Raw genomic sequence first — 25,198 nt, 5'->3', positions numbered from 1 at the left:
CCAAAGTGTGTGTTTTTCTGAAAATACTGCTATCCTACTTGGTGAAAGGATGAATTGTCGGGTGTTGTGAATGAGAAGTGAATTAGCGTTAGCTTCGCAGACACAAAAGAGGATTATTGCTGTCGCGTATGGCATATTTTCAATACTGTTAGCAATTTCTGGAATGTCTATACGGATTTGGAGTGTTTATGCTCCTGTCAATCACCTCCGTCACCCTTTTTCCACAGCCGAAAAAGCCCCTCTGCTCCATTCATCTTTGTGCTCAGTGCTGCTAACAATGCAAACTCTTGTACATTAGCCTCTTCGCTCTTCTTATCAGAGCAGGAGAGCGTCTCGCTCTGTACCTGAATGCTCTTTGTTTCTCTGTGACCCCCTCTAGTGCAGGTCACTGCCTGCAGCCATTCCAAACTGGATTTGGCCATCATCAGGTTTCAGGCTCTCACACATAGAGCAGGGTCAGGGGCCCCTGGGTGGATCCGCCGTGTTCGGCGTCAATCAAGATTCTATTGCTGCACTGACGGCTCGCGGGCCTGCGGTCTTGCACCTGAGTGCAGCAAGTGTACATTGTATTGAGATTGGAACACTTTTCGTTTCAGATCACACTGTTTCCTGCCTGAGTGGAAGTGTGGAGCAAATCTCATTAAAGCCGAGTGAAATAGAATACTGAATCCTGTGCAGTATGCATTGTATACTATTGTATTTGTTTAGAACTGTTATAGACTGTTTTTGTTTGTAAACGGTGCTTGATCTTTGCATATTTCTCTCCCAATTCAGATGAGACAACTTTTTTTAATGTGAGAAAGCAATGGATAGATGAATGAAGATTTTAGCCAGAAGCAACGATTTAAAGTTACAATATCTTAATGATGAATTTGTTTATTACAAAAATTATGAAGAAACAAACTCATCTACATCTTGGGTGGCCTGAGCATTTTTAGGGAATTTTTATTATAATAATTTTTTTTATTATTATTATTTATTTTAATTAATTTTTTTTGAGTTAACTGTTTCTTTAAATAAAAGAAAGGCTGGGAAAGACTGGAAGCTCCAGTTTATTTTTTATTTTTTATTTTAATTAATTCCAGGTGTGGATTGTACATGTTTGTTCATTGGTATAAATTGCGTTAGACATGACAACATAAATATCATTATTATGGTTAAATATGATAAAAGACATGTCAACTATAATTAATTTTGTTTATTGTAGAAATAATTACCTTATATTAAATACCACACCAGGCATTTATCACTCAGGTTAGGCTTTCAAATACAACTATTTATATTAATTAATTAAATAATAATAATTTCTATGTATATAAATACACACTGATTTATTATATACACATGTATAACACATGGTAATTCATTTTATATTTATTTATAGTAAATTATGGCATCAAACCTTAAACTCCTCTAATATGCACCGCTAAAATTTGGTCTGTGTTTGATGACACTGCAGGGTGTACAGAATAAATGGTTACCCTGTGCTCAGTGAGTAGGGACTAGTGAACACTGTCGAAGGACCCTAGCAAGCCAAGTTCAACAGATAATGTCAGTGGTAGGAAAAAAAAAAAAAGTCTAAATAAACAAAATAAAATAATATAAAATATAATATAATACTAATTATTATTATTTAGATACCACATGAAAATATTTCTTTCTTTTTTATTTTTTTTTCAAATCCTAAACCTTCAGACTAGTCACTTTTTTGTGGTATTCAAATTTAGCATGGGCTTAGTACCAAGCCTGACTGCATACTGCCACTTTTCCAGTGGTTAACTGAAGTGGTTATCAAATTGAATTCATTATTACCTATTTGCATTATTGATTTGAGGTTGAGACATGTTACCCTTCTCTTTCATTACTTATTGTAAAAATACAAAAAAAAAACATGACTTTCCTGTTCCATGGTCAGGATTGAGGTTTCTGTCTGCCATACTGCCCTGTGTTGAACATGGCAAAGCAAAACGCATGCATATATATGATTTAATCATAGGTGTAGCACATAAATGAAAAGGCAGGGTTGTGTAACTAGTGTACTTTTTATTTGTTCTGGACATATATATGGAGATCTGATCAGATTGAGAAGATAAATGTGTCTTTTATGGGTGTATTAGTGCTACTGACAGTCTGGAACTGGGTTCGGAGAGAAAAAAAATACACTGTTTCAGCTACAAAGTGTATGCAGTATATTGTGGTTTATGTAATGCTTTGCTGCTACAGGCTTGGAATTATGTATTAAATATCTTTCATGAGCCAAAATAGTCGGTTTAATTGGATTTTTGTTTTTTTCCAGCACAACCACAGCCAGAGTTAATGCTAACGGGACATATCATTGCTTCAAACAGACAATCTTGCCCTTAGATCAAGTCAATAAATACACAAATATATGATGTGTGACTGCTGAGGCCACATCGTATCTCTAAAAGATAAGATCTATTGTCTTAAATGAGTCACTTTCTCTCCTCTCGTTTGATGAAATCAAAACATATTAAAACACTCAAAAGAAGCCACTGTCATTTGCTAACCTGATTTAGCCAACACCACACACAACATAAACACCTCATGTCGTTATGCAAATTGAAATGGCCTAATTATCATCTGCCAAATTAGGTGGTGAATTTGAAGCAGTCTGCTTTAATCTAGTATGTTCTTGTCAGTCTGTCTGTGTGTGTTTTGTACTTTCTCAATGCAGAGTGGAGTGCGTTGCATTCATCTTGCATGACCGTGCTGATACTGAAATGTAGCATTTATTAAAAAGTGCAAAAATCAAGCTTTCACTATTTATTAGTTCCCTGTGGTGCATTCACCGGGTCAAATTCAGGACCATAAATATTATAGATATTGTGGTGGGGAAAAAACCCTCTAATATTCACAATATATGGGTTAATATGGAGTTTTGACTTCTTGAAGAAATATTACAACATTGTTTGCTCTTCATTATGACATTCAAAGGTGAAACTTGACGTTTGGTACTCTCAGTCATAAATGTCTGGGTACCTCCAAGGTCAAGTTATATCATACATAAAAAGCAAAAGTGCCAACTCTGCAAATGTCATGCTAAATTACTATGGCATAATTAAACTTAGTTATAGAGTGCTAAGCGTATTATTGCACTGTAAGTGCACAGTTTCTCGAGATATTGATTGTGTTCAAGGACAAAAGAGGCTCTGCTTCTCCTTCTTGCATTACATCTTAACTAACACTCTTAAAAATACAAGTTCTGTGTTGGCATCTAAAGAGCCTTTAACATCAATGGAATATTTAGGCTCTTTACAAAAAGTTTCTTTAGATTATTGAAGATGTCAGAAAAATGGCTTATTTAAGAACTGTTCACTGAAATGTTGTTTAAGGAACACAAAATGGTTCTTCTATGGCAACCCCTTTTGGGAAACTTTATTTTTAGGAATGAACAGACCATCGAGTTCAAGACTCGGTCGATTGCCGCTCTTGGGTTGAATTAGTTACGCAATCCTCGCTACATGCAAGAAACGTGCATTCATTGTATTTTAGTACAGGTACATCTCAAATAATTTGAATATTGTGAAAAACTTATTTCAAAAAGTTAAACCTTCATATATATATTACATTCATAACATGTAAAGTAAGACATTCCAAAAGTTGTTTTTGTTTTAATTTTGATGATTAGAGCTTACAGCTCATGAAAGTCAAAATCCAGTATCTCAATATATTAGAATATTTATATTTGAGTTTCAATAAACGACCATCTCTACAGAATAAATTCAGGGTATCTCTTGTTCTTTGAAACCAGTGGGGAAGACTGCTGACTTGGCAATGATCCAGAAGACAAACATTGATGTCTCCACAAAGAGGGTAAGTCACAGAGGGTCATTACTGAAAGGTGTGGCTGTTCACAGAGTGCTGTATCAAAGCATATTAAACGCAAAGTTGACTGGAAGGTCGAATTTGGGTAGGAAAAGGTGCACAAGCAACAGGCATGACCGCAAGCTTGAGAATACTGTCAAGCCAAGCTGATTCAACACTTGGGAGAGCTTCAAAAGGAGTGAACTGAAGCTGGAGTCAGTGCATCAAGAGCCACCACGCTCAGACGTCTTCAGGAAAAGGGCTACCAAGCCACTTCTGAACCAGAGACAACGTCAGAAGCATCTTACCTGGGCTAAGGAGAAAAAGAACTGGACTGTTGCTCAGTGGTCCAAAGTCCTCTTTTTAGATAAATTTTAATTTTGCATTTCATTTGGAAATTAATGTCTGGAGTGTGGAGGAAGACTGGAGAGGCACAGAACCCAAGCTGCTTGAAGTCCAGTGTGACGATTTTCACAGTCAGTGATGATTTGGGGTGCCGTGACGTCTGCTGGTGTTGGTCCACTGTGTTTTATCAAGTCCAGAGTCAATGCAGCCGTCTACCAGGAGATTTTGAAGCACTTTATGCTTCCATCTGCTGACAAGCTTTATGGAGATGCTGATTTGCTTTATGGAGTACTTTAAAGAACTTGAACTTTTCTGCTTTTCAAATCCTTTTTTTGATTGATCTTAGGACATATTCTAATATTTTGAGATACTGGATTTTGACTATCATCAAAATTAAAACAAAAAAACTTTAGAAATGTCTTACTTTACATGTAATGAATCTAAAATATATATGAAAGTTTCACTTTTTGAAATAAGTTTTTGAAATGCAGTTTTTCACAATATTAATTTTTTTTTTTTAGATGTACCTGTATTCCTCATCTGTTCTGGTTGACGTGTTTAATGAATTTGTAAATGTAAAGCAGTCTGTTTCGTTTAAAAATTGGTTTTGAACCAATCAATCATAGCTTGGTAATGCATGACTGTCACGCTTACTGAACCTGAAGGTGAACGTTTATTGTTCCGACTGTTCAAAGGTCGAGAAATACACCTGAAGTTGTAAACTTTCTCCACCCTGGCAACTTTTATTCCTCCTTTTCTTCCTCCTTTCACACCTTTACTCAGTAACCCTCGCTCACCCAGCAATAACACAGAGTAAATCTATAACGTTTCGTCTCTTATCTCATCAGTACCCATACTGTAAGATTCAACTACCGGCAATTAGTGAAAGATGAGAGCGAGACAGTCATATCAACAATACTCGAATGGATCTTTGCGCTATTCATTATCCAGGGCATGTATTATTCAAAAGATGCCAGATCCATCAAGCTTCCACTTGAGACCATGTGGGCGTAGAAAACGAAACAGAGATCCAGAGGTGGCTTCATCTCCTGGGTGAAACGCTACACGATCGTAGGCGATTGCGGGTCTCCTAAGGATGGGCCTACCTTGACCCCCCTGCCTTCGTGTCGCTGGGAACGTTACTTTACTTCCATCACCCCAGCACCTCAACCCTCGGCAGATATCCCCATGCAGACTTCAAACACAGCCTGCATCCTCGCATCAATTCCCTCTTATCCAGCTTGTCAAGTGCACTCACCGTTAAGGGTAAATTAATAAATAAGCTCCCCTGTTTACCCACTCACTCTTTTAGTGTGTAAATAAACATGTCTTAATCTTCTTGCTAATGAGCATTAGAGGAGGCCCGGGGTGGATTTGCTGGAGGTTCTTGCCCACGGAGCAGGAAAGGTTTGACAGAATGAAGCAAGAAAACAAATACGGCTGCTTGTGCTACGCTCTTATTATACATCTGCTTCAAGCCTTCCGGTTGTTTCTCATGCTGCTGCGGCTGCTTCAACTTCTGTGTGAGGAGTTTCCTCCTTACCTTCTTGCTTTTCTCTCTCTTTCTTTCAGTCCATCCCTCCATGTGTCTCTCATCCACCGCTCAGCTGTCCTGAAATGAAGACAGACAGAAAGCGTAAGTTGAGAGCAGGGTTGGGTCATATATGCTAGATGGTCAACTAGTAGCTAGTAGTGATGTTGACTAGTGGGTTTGTCATCTAGGCTAGGCTATCACATAATGTTCACTAATAACTATTTAAACATTGTTTTTCTTCATTAACATTCGGATATTATTCCATTCTGGGGTTAAACGCATACTTTGCAACCCTACGGTCCCATCCAAGTCTTATTAAATAGTGTGTTTTACTCAGAAATGCATTCTATTTTGAAAGTTAAATGGCTTGTGAATGATTGATACACATTGAGTCCTCACTTCTATAAAAAAGCAGAAGGAAAATTAAATTTTTGGTAGAAGGTATATTTAATTGAATTGGCATTGTCAGTCTCTTAAGGCATAATAATCATAATAATCCCGCGATATGACCGGGAAAGGAAGATAAATTAACTTACATTCATGCAATCACATTCACCACTCAATGAAACACGCACTTTGACTAAATGAATAAGGAATTTAGTACAACTAGGTCATACTTTATATTATATTACTGCTGTGTCAATCAAGTCTACATAAGCTATGGGGGGTTTTGGCATTATATATACTGTATATATACATAACAGTTATTATTTTTTTATTTTTTTTAATTATTGTTTTTTTTAATGGGTAATTTTATTTTTATGTTTTCTGAAGTGCCACCATGATATGTCATCCCTGTCACACAAATCATAAAACAAACAAACAAACAAATAAATAAATAATACATTTAATAAATAAAATGAAAATAGCCTTAGAAAATTACAAATACATTATATATATATATATATATATATATATATATATATATATATATATATATATATACAGTGCCCTCCAAAATATTGTAACAGTAAAAAAAAAATTGCTCTGATGGCTGTGGAGTCAAGACATTTACAAATATGATTAAAAGATGAATGAGACAAAACTACAGAATGTCACATTTTATTATTGGGTGATTCAACACATAGATGTTTTACCAGCTAAGAAGTTCAGCAAAAACAAAGAGCATGGAGAAATCAAGAGTTTGGAAACCACCAGCGACACCAGCAACCAACAACGACCTGATCGGCTGAGAAAACAACAGTAGTTGATGACAGACAAATCATAAAAGCTGTGAAAATGAACCCTAAAAGACGTGTCTGTAAAATCACCAACAACTTCCAGAAAGCTGGGATGATGCTCTGACAATTTACTGTCCTCAGGAGACTTTGACACAGAATTACAGATGCTACACAGCAAGATGCAAACCTCTGACCAGCACCAAAAATAGAAAGGCAAGATTAGAGTTTGCAGAAAAGCACAAAGGTGAGCCAGAAGAGTTTTGAAACTGTGTTTATGGACCGATGAGACAAAGATGAACCTTTATCTAAGTGATGGGAAAGCAAAAATGTGGAGAAAAAAAGGGAACTGCAATGATCCCAAGCATAAAGCCTCATCTGTAAAGCATGGTGGAGGTGGTGTCATGGCATGGGCATGCATGGCTGTCTCTGGAACCGACCCTCTCAACTTTACTGATGACTTAATGTATGATGACAGTAGCAGAATGAATTTGAAAGGGTACAAAACCATCTTGCCTACCAATATTCAAGAAAATGCCACCAGATTCATTGGGAAGTGCTTCATATTGCATCAGGACAATGACCCAAAACACCCTGCCAGTTCAGTCAAGGAATTTATAAGAGCAAAGAAATGGAAAGTCTTAGATTGCCCAAGTCAATCTCCAGATTTAAATCTGATTGAACATGAATTTCACCAGCTGAAGAGGAGAGTAAAGGCAGAAACTCCCCAAAACAAGCAACAATTGGAATTAGCTGCATTAAAGGCTGGGAAAAGCATTTCAAAGAATGAGACCAAGAGTCTGGTGATGTCTATGGGTCACAGACTCACTGCTGTGATTGTGTGCAAGAGATCTGCAACTAAATAATAGCTTTTAATCTTTTATATCTGCCTTATGTTCAACTGTCCCAATACTTATGCTCACATCAATGAGTGGGATGAACTCTAAAAGTGCTGTTCTTTTTATTTGGTAAAACATCTATGTGTTGAAATGGCTAATAATAAAATGTGACATTCTGTAGTTTTGTCTCATATTCATCTTTTAATCATATTTGCAAATGTCTTGACTCCACAGCCAACAGAGCAGTCTTTACTGTTCCAATACTTAAGCAGGGCACTGTGTGTGTTATATATATATAATCAAACGCATCCAAAATAAACGTTTTTGTTTACATAATATATGTGTGTGTGTAATGCATATACATATATATATATATATATATATATATATATATATACATACATACATACAGTAACATCAGAAACTGGGCATTGCTGTAATTAATTGTATATGATTAATAATCACTGCAATACACATAGCATGAATTAACATATTATGCATAATTATTATGTGTAATGCATATTATGTGTTATGCAATTGTTCAATTGCAACAAGAAGTTACAAACATTCCTAACTTTATGTCAAAACACTGTCAATCGTCACTCCACGCTGCGTGGTTTTTACTGATGTATGCTCTATGGTATGTAATAACCTGCTGATTTGAGGTACACAGACACAGCGAGTGGATCTATGAGAAGGATGTCGTGTCTTGTGTGCTCTCAGCGGTGGATTGATTAGCAGGGCCGGCCCTGTTTGTCAATGTAATGAGGTGAAGGTGAGGGGACACCCAGGGAGCGCGCTCCACCACCTCAGGGGACCCAAGAGGAGCTCAGCCCCACCTGCAACTGATTAGCTGCCAAGCCCAAAGAAAACACATGCTGATGAGGATGGGGGGCTGAGCTGCCCTGCCCTCCCCCACCAACGTCGCTCTATGGAGAAATGTGGGGGCCTGGGCAAAGTCAAAGAACAAACATAGCAAAACAATTCTTAAACACATCCTTAAAACAAGACTGTTAATTGACTTAGCGGCAGTGGGAGAGCATGCTAGATCTGTGCTGAAATTTATAGTGAGCGGCCTTAAAAATATCCTGTTAACTTTATTTGAAAAACTGTCAGATGTGGTTGCCAGAAATTCACTGTACTAAAATAATGTGACGGTTTTTCAGGTATCATGCAATGATGTATTTTAACATATAATATTGTATCGTGGTATGGTAATTTAACAATGAGACAGAAAAATAAATTAACACGAGTAATTAATGAAGATAACTGGTCAGAAACAGACTACAACGCAAGAGCTGTTTTTAAACTTTATGGAAAAAAAGGCAATCGCTGGCTAAAAAGAACTTATATAAAAGATAATTTATACCATTGGCGGTGACTGTTTTAAACCAAATTCTTAATTGAGGTATTTTCTGGGTAGGCATGTGTACACGTGTATGCATACTTAATTATATATTTTATTGTATTTTTTTTTCTTCTCTCCTGTATGTTTTATTATGTGATATGTGAGTGTATAGTATCATCTGTTATGATGTATTTTCTATGCCAGTGTCAAAGATGAATTTCTGTTCAGGACAGACAATAAAATTAAACAAACAAACAAACAAATAAATGTATTGGTGCCATTTATATTACAATTTATTACCATTTATTTCATCAAGTAATCTTAATTAACAACCTAAGCTTCTAAGATCTGCTTTTTTACTTTCAAATGTATTGATAACCACTATAATAACACAAGTGGTAAAACAGAGAGCAAAATAAGAGTTAAATGGCCCTGTTTCTATATAAATGGTGCACAGGTTCATACACACAAAAACAAAACACCATTAGACTAATACACGTCACAAAAAAATAATGCAATAACTAACTAAATTACAGAAAATGCAACACAAAACACCATCATGTACAGTATATTACTGCTGACAAAAGGGAGTTCTTCCTTTTACTGTTTTTCACTGTAAATTATTTGATCATTTATAGTTTTTAATTGCAAAAAGCATATATTTGACATTATTTAAAGTGCAATTTCAGATAATGTGATGTTAATCCATTTACTTGTTTTCATTGCGAACGGTAAGGTAACCTGTAGTTAACCAATTACTGTAGCATTATTTCTTTTTCTGTAAATATTTCAAACATTTTTACAGTGTATGTTTTGCCTTAGACTGCTAACTTGTGCACTATTTGTTCAAAGCAAACAGCCGATTCAACTCACTGACAGATGATTTCAGAGCTTGTTGAGCTAACTATGAGATATGCTAATAAACATTTAAAAAATGGCACGCTGTACACAAATATTGCTCAGAAATGCGTAAAATGGTTTCTAAAGTGCATTTATTATCTATAAAGGTATCGGCTTGTGTGACTTTTTCTTCTTTTTTGTCACTGAACTTGCAGTGCATTCTGGGATACATGTTTTGGAATACATGAAAGCATCAGTTCTTTAGTGAATGGCCTCTGTGTACACAGAATTTGGTTTAATGTGGCTAAGCAGGCAGCTCACTCCATTATGGAACAGAGCTGTTTTCCAGTTGAGATGCAGGATTTGGTAGAGGAGAAAAAGCATGTCCTCTCACACTCTGACAGACATCTACAGACAGCTTAATTGTCTCAATAGTGTCTCCTCTTGACCTCAGGTAAATCAGGTATAAGACAGCTAGCCCTGAAGAAGAATGTTCACATGCTCTCTGTCACTCAATAACTGCAGCATGAGCCATAAATCTGAGTTTAGCAGCAGTTCAGAGTGAATCATTACCTGTCCACTGAGCGGCCCGCATTAATGACTGACTCTTTCTCTCTCATATCTTACACCTTCCCACTCAGGTACCAGATAGATGTTTTCTCTGGGCTAGAGTGCATGTGCTAAAGAGTGTGGTACTAGGCAAATACACATTCTGCTCTATTAGTCTGGCTGAAAGTCTTAATGAAACGTAAACATCCCTGATAAGAGTCCTGCAGATGTAATCACACTGTGTGCCAAATCAATACATACTATGCACACACAGACAGAGTTTCATTAACATGCTCAATGCCATTAGGATTCCTGTATTGAGAGGTGATTACTAGAAACAAGATTACTTAAGCTATTATTGTTATTGGAAAACTTATAATTACACCTTGACGGGATGTTGCAGGTTTGCCACAAATTAAGCTATATTCACATCATTTATGGCATAATGCATTAAAACAGAAAATAATCTGAACTTGTCCCTTACTTAAAAAAGTATAGATATTGCATTTACAGTAAGGTACCCTGATGGTCAAAGTTTGGAATAATTAAAATGTTTTAATGTTTAAAAAAAAAAAAAAAAGACTCTTATGCTCACGAAGGCTGCATTTATTTGATCAAAAATACAAGGGAGAAAAAAAAATAAATAAATAAAAAAACTGTAATGTTGTGAAATATTGTTCAATTTAAAATAACTGTTTTCTATTTGAATATATTTTCAGATGTAATTTATTCCTATGATGCAAAGCGGTCTTCAGTGTCACATGATCCAGAAATTATTCTAATTTGCTGATTGGCTGCTCAAGAAACTTAAAAATATATATATTCAAACAGATTAAACCATTGTACCAATATTTAACATAACATTAGTTAAAATTGCAAAAAAGAGAAAGTAATAATAATAATAATAATAATAATATATATATATACATACAAACATAAATAAATAAATATTTATTTCGAGCATTTTATCATTATATTCCTATGATATTTAAATAATATCTATCTATCTATCTAGATACTCATATTAAAAATAAATAAATATTTAGAGCATTTTATAATTATATTCATAACATATTTAAATAATATCTATCTATCTATCTAGATACTCATATTAAAAATAAATAAATATTTAGAGCATTTTATAATTATATTCCTAACATATTTAAATAATATCTATCTATCTATCTATCTATCTATCTATCTATCTATCTATCTATCTATCTATCTATCTATCATATATAATAATATTACAAGGGAAATTAATAAATAAATAAGAGCATTTTACAGCTCAAATTGTATTATTCTTTTTAGGACAATATATTTTACACATTTCATTGTGCCACAAATACTTTAAATAGACCTTATAAATCCTTTAATTACATTTCCTTTTAGATATTATAGCCTGAAAACATTTGAACAGATTGCATAAAACCTACAAAAGAAATCCACGTAGAGCTCCACACTGTATTATTAGAGTACTATTTGAAAGACTCTCTTCTTGTAGAAAATTAATTCCCATCTGAAGCTTCATAATCCACGCTTTAGAAATAATAATAAGCACACAAAGAATCCTTAGGCCCGATACAGGAGAAGGCGTGTTATTCTGGCTGACGGCCACCGGCCACCATTTCAGCTCTTTCTAAAGACTCATTCAGTGGTGATTTGAAAATTAACTTTCGAACAGATGCACTAATTCCATTTGTACTCTGGAATGCCCGGGCACTATGTAACCCAAGCCCGGCCGGAGCTGGGACAGAGCCAGGGTAAAAGGTTACGCTCCAACTGCTGGAGACTAGAGTGTGCTCTATCTTCCTGTTAATCAATATGGCTGGGGGAATAATGGACATAATCAGTGAAAGCGATTCTACTTTTCATCTGCCCGCATTTGCCACAAGCCTCAGAGGGCACACCTGTTCCTAAATCCCTGCGAGTTTCCCTAAAGAAAGAAGTAAAATAATTATCGCGATATCGGAGCTCAAAGAGAAGAAAAACAAACTAGCGCAACAGGTTTCAGGTTTGTGATGTCCCATAACGTCATCGCAGCTTTGTAATGGAAATCATTAAACAGTTGTAGCAGAGGAAACAGCTTTATACATATTACATTTAGTTAAATGTAATTACTCCTGATGGACGTATGGGCCTTTTAAGGCACCGGACAATAGTTCAAAGAGATCGCACATAAAATCTGTTAAAAAAACTCCTTCTGTAGCTATTGAACATGAAAGTATTTGTGAAGGAGCTCTTTAATCATTTGTTTTACACACTCTAATTTTACTATTACATTGCGTTTCCTTTAAGACGGCCTGTGATAATGAGTTGGGGGAAGGGGTTGCTTGTCCGCTGCCACTGTTTAACAAACTGCTTTGCTTGTTCTTGAGTTTGCAGTAATTACATCCTCTGCAGGAGCTCTGCGCATCCACACCTTCATTAAAACATCAACTCCCCGCTCCACCAGCGGGACAACCCCCCGCCGGGCCCTATCATTCACAAATTAACCCCAATACATTAGGGGGCCCGATGAGATGGACTCTTGCTGTATTTATATATAGATATATATATATATATATCTATCTATGCAGAGCTTTGTAAAATAATAGGCTGAAATAATGAGACTCGGACAGTAAACATTTGCTGGTGAGATTGCAGCTGGACCCAAAGCCACAAACTGTTGAATGTTAATTTAAATATATAAGTAACCTACATACAACTATTTTAACAAGTCGTTTATGAATATTGTGCATGCAGTTTTATGGCCACATGTTTATATAAAGTCATTAGTCACTGTTCAATAAACAGTTTGTCTTCATGTCTGATATTTGAAAAAAGTTTTGCATCCACTTTCGCCACAATAAAGCAGACTTTTCATAATACACACTGCTAGTAAACAAAGACATCAAATAACATAAATGCTATTAGCGTTTGTATTGAATCTCTAGTATATGGTTTTATTACATTTGTTTTATGCGCGATCTGCCTCCTTCAGGCACAATCTTGTATATTTGATCTAATTTGTTTCTTTTCAAAAACAACGTTCTGCATTTGTACACCTTGAGCAAACGTGATTGACACGTCTGGGTGACCCGCCCTCGCCGCTTTGTGATTGGCGGTGGGCGCATGGGGGGCGTGTCCGCTCGGCTGTCTTTTATACTCGGCGCGTCCTACTCCACGGCACTGATTTGTATGAGAAAGGCTCTCGTGGACGGAACGAATGTAGAAAACGCGTTAACACCGGGAGTGTTTTTGTTAACAGAGAAGTTTAGGCTATTAAAACGTGGCTTTATTTTGGAACGAATCGCTCTGAGCGGGAACAAGGAGAGGAAATACGAGAAGCTTGCATTTATTCCCTCTGCCATTTTGCCTGCGCCCGGTCGAGGGCTATTTATTCTCGGTATGCAACCCAATCGCGAGTCCGTGCCAAACAAGTGAAGCGGAGATGGGTCTGCTCTTCAAGATCTGAACTGAACTGTTTCCAGCGCTGCATTGCTCGTGTTGACTGGAGGGGGAGAAAAGAATGGAGTGCTACCTGTTGGGGATTTACCTGTTCCTCGCGCTCGCCCTGCTGCCCAGGTCAAGCGGCACCACGGCCAAGGAGATCACCTGTCAGGAGATAGCCGTTCCTCTGTGCAAGGGCATCGGCTACAACTACACCTACATGCCCAACCAGTTCAACCACGACACGCAGGACGAAGCCGGCTTGGAGGTGCACCAGTTCTGGCCTCTGGTGGAGATCCAGTGCTCTCCGGATCTCAAGTTCTTCCTGTGCAGCATGTACACCCCCATATGCCTGGAGGACTATAAGAAACCCTTGCCGCCGTGCAGGAGCGTATGCGAGCGAGCCAAGACGGGCTGCGCCCCGCTCATGCGGCAGTACGGCTTCCCTTGGCCGGATCGCATGAGGTGCGATTTGCTACCCGTGCAGGGAGCACCAGACACGCTGTGCATGGACTACAACCGAACCGACTCCACCACGGTGTCGCCAGTGCTGTCCAAACCCACCAACTACCCCAGCAAAGCCTTCAATCCGCACAAAAAGAAAAGCGGGCGAGCGGGTGTCGGACCCAAAGCGAGTAAACCCTGCGAGCCGGGCTGCCAGTGTCGCGCGCCGATGGTGGCGGTGAACAGCGACCGACACCCGCTGTACAACCGCGTCAAGACGGGTCAGATCCCGAACTGCGCCATGCCGTGTCACAACCCGTATTTCACCCAGGACGAGCGGACTTTCACGGCCTTCTGGATCGGACTCTGGTCGGTGTTATGCTTCATATCCACTTTCGCCACCGTCGCTACCTTTCTAATCGACATGGAGCGATTTAAATACCCCGAGCGCCCGATTATTTTCCTCTCGGCGTGTTATATGTTTGTGTCGATCGGCTACATTGTGCGATTGATTGCCGGTCACGAAAAAGTGGCGTGTAACCGGGAGTACGACGTGGAGCACATCCACTACGAGACCACCGGCCCCGCGCTGTGCACCGTGGTGTTTTTGTTGATCTACTTCTTCGGGATGGCCAGCTCTATATGGTGGGTCATCCTCTCGCTCACTTGGTTCCTCGCGGCGGGCATGAAGTGGGGCAACGAGGCCATCGCGGGCTACTCTCAGTACTTCCACCTGGCCGCCTGGCTCATCCCGTCCATGAAGTCCATCGCCGTGCTCGCGCTGAGCTCGGTGGACGGTGACCCGGTCGCCGGGATCTGCTACGTGGGCAACCAGAACTTGGACAGCCTGCGGGGCTTCGTGCTGGCGCCGCTGGTGATCTATCTGTTCATCGGCACCATGTTCCTTTTGGCTGGATTCGTGTCGCTGTTCAGGATCAGAAGTGTCATTAAGCAGGGTGGCACTAAAACGGACAAACTCGAGAAGCTGATGATCCGGATCGGGATCTTCACGGTACTCTACACGGTTCCCGCCACCATCATCGTGGCGTGTTACTTCTACGAGCAGCATAACAGACAGAGTTGGGAGATCACTCATAACTGTTCGTGTTTATTGGAGCAGGAGACCAAGAGACCGGACTATGCCGTCTTTATGCTCAAATACTTCATGTGCCTTCTGGTGGGCATCACCTCTGGAGTTTGGACCTGGTCCGGTAAGACCCTGGAGTCCTGGAGGAGTTTCTGCACGCGCTGCTGCTGGGGCAGCAAGGGCTCCGGTGGCTCCATGTACAGTGACGTGAGCACGGGATTAACGTGGAGGTCCGGTACCGCCAGCTCGGTGTCCTGCCCCAAGCAGATGCCTTTGTCCCAGGTCTGAAACAAGAAAACCCTCTTAATTGTCGGGGGGTCTCTCAGTCTTTTCAGTCGTTTGCATACAAATGAACTTGTTGATGGTTTCTATTAGCGGACGAACTGGTTGCAACAATGCAGCGATGCAGAAACAATTACGTTGCGTTAATTCCATTCTATTGATATGGACATGACATGCAATCAGTCATTCTTAAGGAGAATTTTGGGCATTACATTTTTCCTAGTGGAGTAAGACACGTCCCCAACTTGCAGCATTTCGTGTCATTTACTTTTACGCGTTGTTGGAAGACAAGTTTTGAATTGTCTGAACAATCAAAGATGGTTTAAATAAGCCTTAATGTTTTAGTGCCCTATTATTGTTATTGTTATTATATACGGGTTGTTGTTCCTTTTCTTTTTTAAATTGCGAAATGTATTTATACAAACTTGTAAATGGTGTATAAAAGATGATTTATAAGATTATTGTACATTTGTATATAGTGTAGATGCCACATGCAAAGCAAATATGACTTATTTTGACAATAAAAACTTTTTGAGGAATCTGAATTTCTCCAAGTGCTGCTTTAATGCTGAGGAAGCTTCTGGTAATGAATGCTCCCCGTCGGCTCTTTGTGGTCATTCCCATTGAAGATGCTTTTGTAGGTTCTGTTGAGAGAAACTCTTTTAGCTATCTGAGGCCTAATTAGAGACAAGGGCCTTGTGTTGGAGAATCTCCATAATTGTTGAACCCTTCACGTGCTTGCTACTTAATTTACTAAAAGAGGGCTGGGGAATGGGGTTTAAATGCAGGAAACAGGTCCTTTTCATCTGGGGAAACTTTGATCTTTCTTTTAAAGTCTAGAAGAAAGGTGCCATGTAGATAGAACCTTTAGACTGATGCGCCAAGTTTTTTAATGTCTAATTTGAGACCGTTGTCCTTTGATCGACGTTATAGAAATTTTTTGAAGCTCGGGGCCCCAGCCGTGTTTTGTTAGAGAAAACCTGTGACAGTTTGATTTTTTTTTTTAACACTATAAAAAGGTCCTTTTTGAATTTCAGCTGTATTAATAGTAGGTACACTCACAGAGACGTGAATAAAACCTACAGGTGGTCTCTTACGTAATCCACAGAGCCTTTCTGTGAAACTCCAGTGGAGATTCTTGGACAAAGAATGACATTGAAAATGTTGCAGGATGGTTAGTTTTGTGTCAGTTATTTTTTTGTAATCTAACTTGTGTTTTATGATCTGCATACAACTATATTTCTTGGTATTTTTAGCCAAAGGACACCAGAGTGCTTATTTGTTATTAGATTCTAATACAATAGGTATTCCAGAACGATATTTTATTTTTAAATGAGTTGCCACACTTTTTGATTTCTGTTAGCACTTAAAAATAACTTGCTCTGGCATTTCCATCTATACATTTTCACAAACAAAGCATTTTGGTGGATACTTTGAAAATGTAGCCTAATAATAATGGAAACCTATGTAAAGTGCTTCATAATAAGGCATGTAATTAAAACTTTTTTTTTTCTTTTTTTTTAAAAAAGTTATTAATTTTTAGAGTGCAGTCCTATTAAACTTCTCAGATATAGCTACTTATTTAGCTGTACTGTGTCTCCACCTAGCGGTCAATGTAAAGAAGTACAGTCAAGTTTACCTGAACTTTCAGGATTTTAACGCCTTGCATCAATAGCTGCACATTATCAGAAACTTTAAGTTATTTTCATTTACCAATAAATAGGTAGCTGTAATTAAGTAGCTGCAGATATGTACAATTCTACACTTCCCAGAGGAATAGGCACGGACATAAAAGTGAATTGAGTGTGAAAGATACATTTGTATGAGAAAATGTGGAACTGTTTGTTAAAATTGTTTCCAGTTTCACAAATAAACGTGGGTTTGCAGGAAGCTCAGAATCGAAATCTTGTGTATTTTATTAGGCTATAACAATATTATTGACTGAACGTTACATAAAAGTCGCATAAATGCAATAACAGTCAAGAAAGTGTTGAAAAAAACTGAAGCATACTTAATATTTAGAAATATTTAATCATCTCATTTTAGTTTACTGATGCGAGCTAATATGATTATTTAAATCTACAGAAATAGCCTATAATAGGCTATTCGTTATTAAATTCGCTTCACAGACATACTAAAATCCACTGGAAGACAATGCAATTTCGGATTTTTTTTTTTTTCTTAGCCTTATTAGAGAAATGCAAGCTCTATAAAATGAATCAACAAAAGCCACATGGAGTAATCGCAAGTATTTTACTGTGATTTGCTTTTACTCAACAGTGCTGAGAAAACTAACAGATACCACGCGCCTCTTTAGATGCGGTCAGGACAATAAATCACCCCTCAATAATAAGTCTGAGATTTTTAGCGATTTAAATATATATTGAGGAGTTAAAATAAGTTTATTTTCATTTAGCCCAGTGTTACCCCGACCAATTAAAGACTGGTTAAATTACGGCCATTTGAAAACCCCGGCCACAATTACCATTTCTATAAAGATTTATTGAAGGCAGAGGAGTGCAGTATTAACTCCTGCCAGCAGAGAGCACTGAGTCTCAGAGAGAGAGAGAGAGAGAGAGAGAGAGAGCAGGAACAGTGAATGCTGCACGTGTGACAGGTACGTCTCCAGGCCTCCTTGGTTTCAAAACATCTTTTATTTTAATATTAGTTCTCACCTTAAATATGTGACATCAAGAACAAACGTTGTGCAGTGTTCAAATACAGGTTTTAATTTTTCTTCTTCTGAAAACACATTTTGCACTACTGTAGTGATGATATAATTATAAACATTATTAAAAATCTAAATCACATGCACTGTCTAATTCTGTAGATTAGAGGACAATTCTCACAGCCAAAAAGAACTGGCATGATAATTGGCTAACTGTAACTTTGTTGTAGTCTTTATAAACACCTTTAGCCTTCCTGGGGTGCGTTTCCCAAAATCAAGTATTGTCGCAAATTCTGTCATTCGGCTACCAGTAGAGTTCAGTTGAACTTGCCATCATAGTTAGCTAACGATGCTTTTGGGAAATGCATCTCTAGCTAGTTATTAATGAAATGCAATGCAGTAAAAGGTAAATTCAATTTCAGAATGTTTACAGTTCAGTTTTAGTATTACAGTAGGTCTACATATAGATACAAACAGTATATTTATAGGAAACATAAACATTCTGAGTCTCCTGAAGAAGTGTCAAAGAGACGTAATTGCATTATTGCACATTGATGTGCAAACATTTGCAGTAATGGAGAATTGTCCATCTTCAGACTTGAGTTCTGTGCATGTCTGTCCACTGGAGAGCATGATTTGTCAGTTTTTAATAGGATCTTTGGTGGGTTTTCCTAAACCTGTTTCTGGTGGCATACCAACAGTACACATTTTTCTAATCAAAAATGCGACTCATCAACACATTACTGGAGACTCCAAGTAATATGTTACTCTGTGGTCACATGAACTTTCACAAGTGGGATCCAGTTATGGATCTTGGAAATGGTTATTTTCCATTTGAAATCCAGCTGTCATCACAATTTAAATGAAATGTAACTGAATTTGAATGTATTGCATTTTGAGATACAGGAGTTTGTGCAGTCTGTCCTTTCTGTAATAGTCACCAGTTTAAAGTTGTGTAATGTGTGAAATACTAATAATATTTCTCTGCTCTTTTAAGGAAGAGTGTGATTTGGTCAGGTAATAAAATAAAAACAATGCCAAAGAGTCACTGACTTGCAAACCATTTGACATCAGATTAAAGATCCCTAGCATCTAGTAGCAAAAGAAAAGATAAAAACTACAAATCATCATTAGTGATGTATAAGGAAACTCCGTAAATAGTCAATCCCAGTAGTCCCTTGCATGTTTAAAAAGACACATGACTGACATTGTGAGGACAGGAGGGCTGCAGTCTAGGTGACTGTCCAAAGCTAACATGTCTAAACGTTTACATGTTGCGGCTCGCTTCTGAGAGTCTGAAAGGCGCGCATCGTCTTGCTCTCGTGTTACACCAGATTACGGAGCTCTATTTTAAGTGTTTGTTCTAAAGCTCCAAACCAAACCCCAGCGGGTCCTTGAAATAGTGATACAAGCTGCCTCCATAAATACAAAAGCATCCTGGGCAGTAATTGCTTTATGATGGGGTCCAGTTGACTGAAAATCGACAGTTCCTGAGTTTTTGCAGGCTGGAGGATTTTGGAGGACCTTTAAAGCACCTAAGTACCCTCAGGGTTGTTCTTGTTTGGTGGCCGCCCCTGTTGAAGCAGAAAGTATGTCAGTCTTAGCTTAACCACAGAGACCTTGGGTGGTTGCAACAGACCTGTTTTTAGAAAGGCCTTCGGTGTCCCTTGATTGTCGCAGGGGCAAGGCAGGTCAAGGCCCGTCTGGCTTGTGAAAGAAAGACAGAATGCGCTAACACAAACATGAGAGGCAGGTGAATGCCGATGGGTAGAGCTGTTCCAAGGATTGGCATGTATCCATGACATTGGCATCTAATAATACTTCTCATTTCACCTTGTTTCTCCAAGCAAACCATTCCGATCAAGTCACTCTGTTCCAGTCCCAATCAACTTACAATGCTTCAAAATGAACGCTTCTTATTCATCTGGAGAGACAGTCAAACCCATTCCGACCTCTTTTCTTGTCTGTCTCCATTGCAAGTCGGTACGTCCTCACCTGTGGTCATTTCTACCAGAGTATATTGTCCTACTCTTCTGGTACACAACGCTGTTGCTCCTGAGACATCAATTGCACCTTGAGAAGCTAGTTTGTCCCTTCGTGGAGGTGGTGGAGGTTTGAGACGACTGCGTTTGCTAACTCGGACGGATCTAGGAGTCCCCAAAAGCTCACTGGGGTACAGTGCCACTTCACTGCCCTCTCTTACCATCCCCTCTTCTTGGGTGGGTTGGTAGCTGCTGCTGTCGTCATTGTTGTTGGAACCAGGCATTCCAGCAATTGTAAGCATTCCTCCAAGGGTTGAGGGTGGTGGAGGGTCATCGTCCAAAAGAATGGAAGCAGCTTCATCGCCACTTGAGTTTCTGGTCCCTCTTTTGCGGAACCCTCCCGGTCCCATCACATCTTGAGTTGGCTGGATGCTGGCGTCCACAACTTGATTCCCGTTCCCTGACAGGAAGTACTGCTCCTCGGCGTACATCTTCTCTACTAGCATCTTTCCTTTGTTTTTTTGCCTCACGGAGCGCTTGACGGCACAGATTAGGTCGCACACGTTTAGCAGCAAGGACAAAGCGGCAGCCCCCAACATGAAGTTCAGCATGATGGTTTTCTCAGTGGGTCTAGAGATGTAGCAGTCCACCGTTGTTGTGCAAGGTGGCTGCTGACACATGAAGCGTTTGGGGATGTGGAAGCCAAACAAGTAATAATGTGCAGCTCCAAAGCCAGCTTCTACAAGTATCCGAAGCAACAGGTGCAAGATGTAGGCTCCTGTGAAGAACTGCACCCGCCCCTTCTCAGCCTTCACGACGGTCTTACAAAGAGATGCTTTCCTGAACGATTCTTGATGGATCTTATAGATGGAGTCTGCTTTAATGGACTCCGAAGTTCCGCTGTCAGCAGGTAGACCAGAACTCACTTTGTGTATCACATAGATGACAAACATCACATAGGGAAGGCAAAGGGTTGTGAGCTGCACCAGCCAGAATCGGAAAAGGGAAAGAGGGGAAAACATGTCGAAGCACACATTGGCACAACCGGGCTGAATGGTGTTACACACAAATCTTTCCTGCTCATCGTGGTAGAGGGGATAACCAGCAAACAGCAAGACCAGGATTCTAAGGAATACCACCAGGACGAGCCATGCTTTCCCTAAGGAGCAAAAGCAGACAGTTCTTTGTCAGTTTAACATATTTATTATGTTCCCTTGAAATTGGTCTGGAAAGTGACTTAAAGTTGTCAATTGAATAAACTAGACAAGTATTCTTTTGACAAACTGATCTTCGATATTACTTTAATGACAGCATATAAGATATGGCCCAATGTTGAGTATCTGTAGCAGAACACTGGTAGGATCATATCAGTTTTACACTTGATATTCAGTGGATATTGTCCTCGATGTTATGATTTTGTCTAATTTTTTTTCTTTTTTGTACTATTCTACTATAAAGACATTTTGTCTCTTAATAGTAATAACAAAAATTAAAATAATAATATAAATACATTTTAGAATATTTATACAAGCAAATCACAACCTGATCTCAAGGCAATTCATGCATATTTTATGAGCTCACTCCTACAAATTGTGAAAAATCTTATGTATTTTGCAAGGTGGTAAATTCATAGGAATTCATATGAATGACCACCCAAACGCTGCCCCTAAACCTACCCCTCACAGAAATCATACAAAACATGTGAGGTCATACGAATTCGTATGAATTAGCGACCTTGTGAAATACGTACAAATTGGTCGTGAGATTGTGTTGGCAAATCATCCTGGATTATATATATTTTTTTACATTACACCTGTGAAAACTGGTGGATGACATTTGTCCACATGCAATATACAGTGGCTCCCAAAAAATATTTGAACAGTTCAGAATGTACAAATGTCATTGCATTAGATACACAATAAATAACAAAGGAAAAATAAGTGGCATCTGCCAACGAATTAGCCATTTTTTTTAAATGAAGGAATTGGTCTACATTTTTTTTTTTTTTTTAGTTGATGAACTTTACACAGGTATCTTTGCAACATCTAAAGTTTACCAACCAGCAAGTGTCCAAATACTTTTCATCTTAATTTTTTTCGACAGCATATCTATTGTTTTATTATTTAAAATCTAACCGATGTTTCTATGAACGTTTTCCATGTACAAATGTGCTATCTTTAAAACAAATGCTTTGAAAGTCTAATACAATGACTTTGAAGGTTTTCACTTAAGTGCCCAAATACTTTCTGGAGCTCCTGTATGAATTCGTATTAAAATACCAAAACTGTATACATACCTATAAGGGTGATGTTGTGGTTCAATGTTATGAAGATAATTTCAGATGCAGTGTGTTTAGCCATGCCAGCAGATTTAGACCTCCAAACCCAGGATATCCCACTGGTCAACTCACAGCCCACTTGATTCCACACAAGAAAGATATTTTACAGTCTGTATTAAACTCAGTCCAAGTAGGCATTAAAAATAAGCCCTATTTACAAGCACTCAAATTCCCGGTCAGGTGAAATCCGCAACAGCAAGACTCACGCGTATCCACCAACTTGGCTTCCCATCTTACCTCTGCCTCTATCCTGACAACAACTGTTCCCAGACAACAGAAGACGAGAGACGTGAGCTCCATTGTGAGGCTATTCTTACCCACCAAAGGCATGTCGGCATGCAGGCCTTGCTGTGATATTTAGGCTCTGTTTGTCCTTACAGGAGAATAACTTGCTGGATCAGGCATCAAGTAACCATATTAAATTCTCATGTATGATGGAAAGCATTTCAATGACAGTTCAGTGTCAGTCACATGAGGTCGTGGGTCGCAGAATCGTTAGGAAACACTTTCTGTGTTGACGTGAATTTCATTTATTTGAACCTTTTAGGATACTGAAGACTTTTGCATACTTGTGTCTAAGTTGTTTGTTGGGTGTTGAGGTCAAATTAATTCACCTTATCATATGAATTCTACAAGGACATTTTTGGTTGGCTTCTGTTAGAGATGCGCAAGGTGGTTCTAATATTATTACATTATTAAAAAGAATCCCCTCTTTAGCTCTGTCCTTGAGTTGTTTGGCATGACTCTATGCCATGGGATCAGAGTAGATCATAGTGGAATCTCTAGAAGCTTTTAGCCCTGTCTAAATGACCTCTGAATGAGGGACATCTGGACAGAGGGTTTGAAGGACTTGCGTTCTAATCAATGGAGACTTACGGGTATGCAAACTATATTGTCAGCTGCTTGGGTAGTGAACACTTACTTTAAAACTTTTTCGACACATTAAGTGAGAGGGAAACTGTGGTGGACCTAAATTAGGTCTGTAAGTTATTTTGCAATCACTTTATAAATAAAAACGTACACGTATTCATTAACAAGAAATATTTGCAAAAATAAAGGCTACTTTGCGTCAGGCACCCCGCTTAAATATTATTATTAATCTGTCTTGGATAGTCAAGTAGGGGAATTGGTTCTTATTTTGGAACGTGTTTATTAGATTGATTACACTAGGAGTACAGCAAATTGCATCCTGTTTTTTAAAGCGAGTAGGCGAACAACAGTTTAATTTGATGCCTGCATTGAAGAGACAATTGCAAATCATACAGCATTTGCAAGTCTAACCAAATTTGTTCTTTTCAACACACAAATACATTTCCCACATTTGTGGTGACTGGCAATTTAGAACAGATACTGTATGTCCCAGATGACTTATTACAGTCTAAAATATTTCTATAATTGTATCTTTTTCGCCTCTGTATCTCTGCAGGCCGACTCTGCTAGATAAAGACATATTTTAAAGTAACAAGCAGCGGTGTAGTTCACCAGGGACACATTTAGAGGAGCAAAGCCAAAGACTTAGGATGGAAACGCATGCGCCATATGCTCTCGGTTCAGAATGGCTTGCTGTTATAATTGATGCTCTATTTTTGAATGTCATTGAACTATTTATTTCATAAAATGAGGTGCAGTGCAACTTATGACTGAATTTGTTCGGTCAAGTAAAATGCATCAAACCTTATTTCTAGATCTTAAAACAATGAACAGTAAATTTGATTTTATACACAGTATTTACTGAATGATAATAATAAAAAAAGACGATTTAGTTATTGCAAGGGTCCAAAGTTCACACGTCTATTCTCTCTCTCAGTGGTTTCTAGTTAAATCCGTCTGAAAAGTATGGTACATTTTATGTTTATTTTTATGGTATGTGCAATTTTCCAAAAATCAACACTTTGAGAAACACTAAAGAGTCAGGTAAAAAGCAGAAAACCTTTACTGTAACTTGTCAAACACTAAAATATGAAATACCTAAGAACCTCTGAAAATTAAATCTTAAAGTTTACTCAAAATTGAGACTCATTTGAGTTTCACAGTGAAAAAATAAAAATAGATCAAAAACAAAGGTTGTTTTTCAGCGGTTAGCACTGGAAATAATTATGAGAAATCCATTTTACCCATGCAAGGGTTTGAGAAAATGAGGCAAATGATGTAAAAATAGCAATACATACCACAAAGGACAAATAATATTATACTATTACTAACATATAGTAATTTGCATGTCTGTGTGCAAATAGTCACTACAGGTATTCATTCATTGATATGTACAGCTAATTTAGAAAATTTAAATAAAAATAAAAAAATAGCTGTGAATTATTAAATGCCTCATGTTTTATACTTTTCAGTCTCTGAACAGCTTCAACCAAGGTTTTCTGTTTTAACACACTGTTTTTTACATCAAAAGGGGAGAAAAATAAAACAAAATACATAAATCCTACCCTGAAAAATATGACCCAGTCCTCCCTTTACAGCTTATAATGTGATGAGGCTCATTGAAAACACATTAGACC

At 38.2% G+C, this 25,198-nt stretch overlaps 2 protein-coding genes across 2 annotated transcripts; one reads left to right on the top strand and one right to left on the bottom strand.

The window, feature by feature from the left end:
* Positions 1–13,634: 13,634 nt before the first annotated feature.
* On the top strand, positions 13,635–16,240 carry LOC306863487 (frizzled-8-like). The gene has a single exon (XM_079406836.1). The coding sequence runs from the start codon at positions 13,970–13,972 to the stop codon at positions 15,707–15,709; it is 1,740 nt and encodes a 579-aa protein (XP_079262962.1). The 5' UTR covers positions 13,635–13,969; the 3' UTR covers positions 15,710–16,240.
* Positions 16,241–20,307: 4,067 nt separating this feature from the next.
* LOC306862980 (gap junction delta-4 protein-like) lies at positions 20,308–22,713 on the bottom strand (the record flags this gene model as incomplete). The annotated part of the gene is made up of 2 exons (XM_079406107.1): positions 20,308–21,512; positions 22,650–22,713. 2 exons carry the CDS (start codon positions 22,711–22,713, stop codon positions 20,308–20,310), a joined length of 1,269 nt encoding a protein of 422 aa, XP_079262233.1.
* Positions 22,714–25,198: the final 2,485 nt, after the last annotated feature.

Source organism: Barbus barbus (assembly GCF_936440315.1).
Source record: "Barbus barbus genome assembly, chromosome: 44".
Classification (NCBI taxonomy): domain Eukaryota; kingdom Metazoa; phylum Chordata; class Actinopteri; order Cypriniformes; family Cyprinidae; genus Barbus; species Barbus barbus.
Note: the sequence above shows the minus strand (reverse complement) of the source record. Positions and strands in the feature narration are given on the sequence as shown.